A 6,011-nucleotide genomic window follows, 5' to 3' on the forward strand; every position below is an offset into this window, starting at 1 on the left:
GGGGCGCCGGGGTTAATCCCCGCCACGGGAACCGGAACGATTCCGGCGAACTTCTCCTCCCTCAATGTCCCCATCCGAAGCAGCGGATCGACGCTCTCAGCTCCGCCGTCGAGATCGGCGCCGTTGTTTGGTGCTCTAGGACTGAGTCAGCATCACCACCACCCGTACGACGGACCGGGAAGCGCGTTCGGGAGCCACGCACCGCCGTTCCTGTGGAGCCATCTTCAGCAGCAACAACAACAACTTGACAACCAGAACCATCGGTTGACCGCCACCGGGACTGATCAGGCGGCAGAGACTATTCCGGGATCCGATGACGATAATTTCGGGAGAAAACGCTACAGATCCGATGATTTGTCGAAGGAAAACGACGATCGGAACCAGAACCATCAGACGGAACAGGTAAACAAAACCCTGAAGAACAGCGAGATCTCGCCAGCGGAGGCGGCTGCAGCGGCCTTGTGGGCGTTGACGCCGGCGAGCAGAGCCTCCGGAAACACCTTCTGGATGCTTCCGGTGACTACAGCGAGTGTTATTCCGTCGGCGTTGGGTTCCGGTCAGAATCCGGCGGTGGAGAGCAGCAGCGCCGCCGCATGCCACCGTGCCCAGATGTGGCCGTTTGCGAATCCTCCGCCGCCGGAGTGTCGAGGGTTAGGGATGCCGGATTCGAACCTCGGGATGCTAGCCGCGCTGAACGCGGCGTATGCAAGACGTGGGTCAAACGCAAACGCAAACGCAAACGCAAATTCAAACGCTGGTGAAATGAACAACAAAGAACCGCAGCCGCAGCAGAGCGGCCCGGATGATGATAGCGGAGACGATTACTCGAATAACTCCGAAGAGTAACATCATTATTATCATCATTGGGTGAGAATTGAATTTTTTTTTTTTAAAAAAAAATTGTATTTGCAGTGTTTTTATTTTAATTATAAATGTGAAATTTTGGGTGTTTTTAGTTGAGATTTGTGTGGTGATTTTTGTTAAGTTGGTCCAAAGGGGCAATTGTTGTCTGTATAGGAAGCCTAGTGTCGTTTAATAATACGAATAAAATTCAACCATTTGTCATAGTTTCAATATCCAAAATTACATTATTATATCCTAAATCAATCGGATTAATTCCCTTTTTATTAATCGTAATTGGAGTATTTATTCCCAAACATGTGTTACTAAGCCCTTAAACGGCAATATAGCACAAATACCCTTACTTTGCTACATAGACTTCACGGACTACCCTCCAAAACCCTAAAATTTTAGAAAAAAAAATAAAAGGAACAAAAGACATAATTAACCCTCTCACAAAAAGTAACGTGGTATTCCTCTCTTCATTTTGAATTCATCTCTCTCATTTTCATTCTTTGATAACTCTTCATTTCTTTCTTAACTTTCTCTCTCTACTCTTATATTTCTCTCAACTCTTTCATTTTCTCTCTTCTCATTTCATTTTTATACATAGAAAAACAAACGAAAAATGGTTATTTCGTTGAGCATATCTTCACCGACGACCTCATATCTTCTTCTTGAGTCGGTCTAAGACAGAACAAATGACAAAAACTGAAGGTAAGTTCATTAATACAAGAGATTGATTCGATGCATAAACTTTGTGTTTTGGGTTTGAGTTTTATGATTTTTAGAGTGAATCGTGTATTTTTTTTTATGAAAATGAGATAGATGCATAGCAAATCTGTCGAAGAATATGCAAGAGGTGCATATTTAATTTCAAATAAATGTTCGGAGCGATAATGGAACGGATTGACAACAAAAACAAAGGTACGTCACATTGGTTACACCGTTTAAAATTTAATTTTGATCACACTGGTCACACTAGTCACATTGGTCACACAGGTCACACTGGTCACACTAGTCATACTGGTCACATCGTTTAAAATTTGTTTTGGTCACACTGGTCACACTAGTCACACTGGTCACACCGTTTAAAATTTGTTTTGGTCACACTGGTCACACTAGTCACATTGGTCACACTAGTCACATTGGTCACACTGGTCACACTGGTCACACCGTTCAAAATTTAGTTTTGGTCACACTAGTCATATTAGTCATATTGGTCACACTAGTTACACTAGTCACATTGGTCACACCGTTCAAAATTTAATTTTGGTCATACTAGTCACACCGTTCAAAATTTAGTTTTGGTCACACTGGTCACACTGGTCACGCCGTTCAAAATTTAGTTTTGGTCACACTGGTCACACTAGTCACACTGGTCACTTGGGCACACTGGTCACGCTGGTCACACCGAAAAATTTTAAAATTCACGCGAAAATTTTAACTTTTTGTGGTGGAGGGAGTTTTAAAAATTTTAAAATATTTAAATTTTTTCATAGGGAACCGAAAACTGTTCTCTCTCTCTTCTGTTTCTGTCATTGGGACCCACGCCAATGGGTATTATGGGAATAACATAATTATAAGGGTATGTTTTGAACTAACTTTTTTTTTTATTTTTGCAGGGGTATGCCTTGAAGTCTTTGTAGCATAATAGGGGTATTTTTGATAAAACCCCGACTAAATCAACATTCAACCTTAAAACACTAGCCCAACTTTTAATCATCCATGCTGTCGGTTAGATTTGAGCAAGGTACCGGGATGTCGAGTCCACGCGACCCAGAGATCGATTCATCGAAGATGATGAGATGAGATCGGATTGAGGATGTCGGCGATATCCTAGATTTTATGAAAATATCTTTTAAATTATATATATATATATGTATATATACAATATACACACAATTATCGCTACTTAAAAATTACAATATTATGATTCTGACGATTCCTCACAAGTTGCCCGACCTCACCCCTCACATCACCTCTGACATCCATTCCGAATATTCAGAGTATCCAACCAAATCTTATTCAAAAGAGAAACACTTCTGTTTCTGCTTGGGGTATCTGACTGGTTAAGGAAAATACCTTCTGGATGTTATTTCGTCAGAACTGGGAGTCGATGAATCTAACAGCTGATACCTGATGTTAGAAAGACATGCTGAAACATGGCTCCTAACTTAAATATGTTACATTCTGAATCCTTTTCACAATCTAACAGACAAACAACTGCTACTTCATAAATGTCTCAATTGCTTCGTGGACGGAGCTTGTCTTTGTACGAGTTGTGCCTCGGCGGTTAAATAGCGAGTGAGGTCCGCTCCATATAGATTTGCTCTTCTCGTTGGGAAAGAGAGCTTCGCATAGAGGTAGAAGCTTCGGGTTTTCAATATGGAACTTCTCGTGCATCTTTGCTCGCCATTCTTTTCGTTGCAACTCCCGTAGTTCCTTCACAAATGAAATACGCCATGGTAAGTTAAAACTCGGTATCTGCATATTGCATAAAAAGCGAAGCGAGCCCGGGATTATCTCCCCGCCAAGCCATTCCTGTTTTTTCCCCTGGATTTACGTTAACTTAGATACCAACACTAATTTTTTTTTTCAACGCAAATAAAATAAGGCCTCAGATATGTTGAAACAAGGTAAAATGTGAAAGCGTCAGACCAAGGAATACCTTCTGCTTCTGTAACCGGATGGCTTTGTCTTCCTCCTCATGCTGAGTCGATTTTTGACATTCGGACAAAACTACTGCATCTGACTTCTCCGCAGTATCAGTCACAGGCTGATCACTGGGCTCTTCTGCAGATCTATCCACAGAATGGTTCTTGTGTTTATCAGCTTCATTTATCTTTTCAATTTCCATCACATGATCTTCCTCATCAACATCCAGATCCCCTTCACCTTCCTCTTCCGCCTCCGCCTCATGTCTGGGTTCAGTCACTCTTTGTTTTTCTTCCATTGGGCTGTCAATCTGCACAGTTTCTGATTTTCCCCCATTCCTGTTGTCAACATCGGTATCCATGTCCTGCTCCTCGCCCATGTTTAGCGATGAATTCTCGATGGAGGGACTTGCCACAGGCGAATATTCCTTCACGAGAAAACACAAACAAAGTTAGCACTTGTTACAGTAGTGTGGCTAAACCGAAACCAAAATCTCAGGATAACTCTCTGACATAGAAAGTCACCAGTCTAAATCGAAGCACACCAAATACATGAACATGGATCAATGCATGTGAGCATGTGTGTATATGTTGTAGAAATTTAGTTCTAACCTCTTGCGTTCCAGACTGTCCTTGAGCAATTCTGGCGTTGTGCTCACGTTCTCTTTTCCGGCGCTTCAGAATACATACTGCACACATGCAATCACTCTTGTGGTGTCTTCTGCAGATGACAATAAAGATGACACAAATGAATATTCAATCCCAGACCCATTTTCAGAGTGCATGGAAGAGATACAAGAGCTATTCTAGCTCCAATCAGGAGGAGATTTCCACATGCAGAGGATATTTTTGATCAAAGTTCAGGCTATTAGTGTGCATGCAAATGATTTTAGCTGGCCAGACTCACAGAAAATCCAAAGAAATAGAAACAGGGGGGAAACTTCTAGCTGCGGAAAGAGGACAGAAAATATAGGCTTAGATTATGAAAATGGTGGACCAGATCCTGTTATCAGAGGCTTGACCAATGTACATAGAACTCCCTCCTCAACATACCCATGGCGTTTATGACTCTTCTGCTTCAGTTGACTGCCTTTTGTGGACCCTTTCCCCAGGCTTGATTGTGCACCATCCTCAAGTTGTGTGCTCTCTGTCCATAACAGAAGAAAAAAAATTAAATCGATGTGAATGCTACTTGTAGCCCCAAATACTCTTAACTGATATTCACTACCAATAGATGCATTCCAAGTAACAAACACATACATTTTCCCCTTGATATGCAAAATTCTTGACAATTTCTATTTGTAAACAAACTTACTTGTTATATACTGCTTTATAAATGTTCTTTTAAAAATTCTAAGAGAAATAAATTTGAAATTAACTTAAACGAGGCGCAAAATGCATAGTGATCACCATAGACAAATGCATACATGCAGTACACAATCAGGATTAACTCATCTACACAACTTTTCCGGATGGGTGTATTATTATGTCACCAGCATGAAAAAAGAACACTTTCAGTTGAATGTGAAAAAACACCAAACAGCCAAAAATTCAACACACGGGGGATAACTTTTTTCTACTTTGATTATTAAGTTGGGGATACATGCATTAGACCAGGATGTTTCTTCAAAAACGAAGTAACACTAGCCCTTACCAGAAACATCAATAAAAGATTAAGCAATGACAGATGCCTCAGGAAAAGTTCTAAACAATTTACACCATATGCCGACGCGAAATAGGAAAAACACAACATTGAGTTTCTGCTACCAATTGTACAAAAATTAAGCATAGCACAAATCTCAGCACATATATCATTGATTTCAAGGTAATAGATTAACAGAATATTCAAATACTGGATACAATAAATGATATAATACCTGTGGATTGCTCAGTATACAATCCAGCCGCAGTCCAGTACTTCATATAATTTTTTTTCACCCGCTTCATTAGGTCCAAGATATAATCACCTTTCTTGTTGTATTTGCAACAGTTATCCCAAATGTACTGTACATCCTTGTAAACATCTGCTGAGTTCTTATACTTCTCACCCTTCTCAAGATTGTTGCAAATTGTTCCAAAGTCCATAGGAGTATGGATGATATCAAAATAATCCTGAGCAGGGAATAATAAGAAAATCGTTAACGACGAAACAAAAAAAGGAGAAAACAACTCCATGTGATGAAAATTGTTCCATACAACAACAACAACAACATCGCCTTAATCCCAAGTTTATTTGGAGTCGGCCGCATGAATTCTCTTTTTCCATTCATTTCGGTTTTGCGTCATATTCTCTTATATTTGCAACATATCCACATCATTTCTCACTTATTTAAATTATCGGTGATCAAAATAGCAAACTAGGTTTTGACTTCAAAGTGTAAGATAACCAGTCAAGGAGGTCTTGTACAGGCCATACTTGAAGTAGCTATTTGCACCGACATATGTATACATGAGAGCCAAAAAAAAGGCAACCCGGTGCACAAAGAGTCCTCGTTAAGCGGGGGTTTGGGAAAG

At 40.5% G+C, this 6,011-nt stretch overlaps 2 protein-coding genes across 3 annotated transcripts in view; one reads left to right on the top strand and one right to left on the bottom strand.

Moving 5' to 3' along the window:
• LOC104825333 (transcription factor TCP8-like) overlaps window positions 1-1,067 on the top strand; it is a 1,423-nt gene extending 356 nt beyond the window's left edge. The window contains exon 2 of the mRNA XM_019201672.1: window positions 2-1,067. Coding sequence (XP_019057217.1) covers window positions 2-846 — 845 coding nt within the window. The 3' untranslated portion in view covers window positions 847-1,067. The remainder of the gene's footprint in view (window position 1) is intronic.
• A 1,774-nt stretch (window positions 1,068-2,841) lies between these two features.
• Window positions 2,842-6,011, bottom strand: part of LOC104820230 (bromodomain testis-specific protein) — a 5,135-nt gene continuing 1,965 nt past the window's right edge. For both annotated transcript variants that reach the window (XM_010550601.2, XM_010550610.1), the window contains exons 4-8: window positions 5,375-5,609; window positions 4,551-4,644; window positions 4,110-4,218; window positions 3,512-3,925; window positions 2,842-3,285 (exon numbers count right to left, since the gene is read on the bottom strand). In XM_010550601.2, the coding sequence (XP_010548903.1) occupies window positions 3,070-3,285; window positions 3,512-3,925; window positions 4,110-4,218; window positions 4,551-4,644; window positions 5,375-5,609 (1,068 nt within the window). In that variant the 3' untranslated portion in view covers window positions 2,842-3,069. The remainder of the gene's footprint in view (window positions 3,286-3,511; window positions 3,926-4,109; window positions 4,219-4,550; window positions 4,645-5,374; window positions 5,610-6,011) is intronic.

The sequence above is a fragment of the Tarenaya hassleriana genome, unplaced genomic scaffold, assembly GCF_000463585.1.
Source record: "Tarenaya hassleriana unplaced genomic scaffold, ASM46358v1 Cleome1, whole genome shotgun sequence".
Classification (NCBI taxonomy): Eukaryota; Viridiplantae; Streptophyta; class Magnoliopsida; order Brassicales; family Cleomaceae; genus Tarenaya; species Tarenaya hassleriana.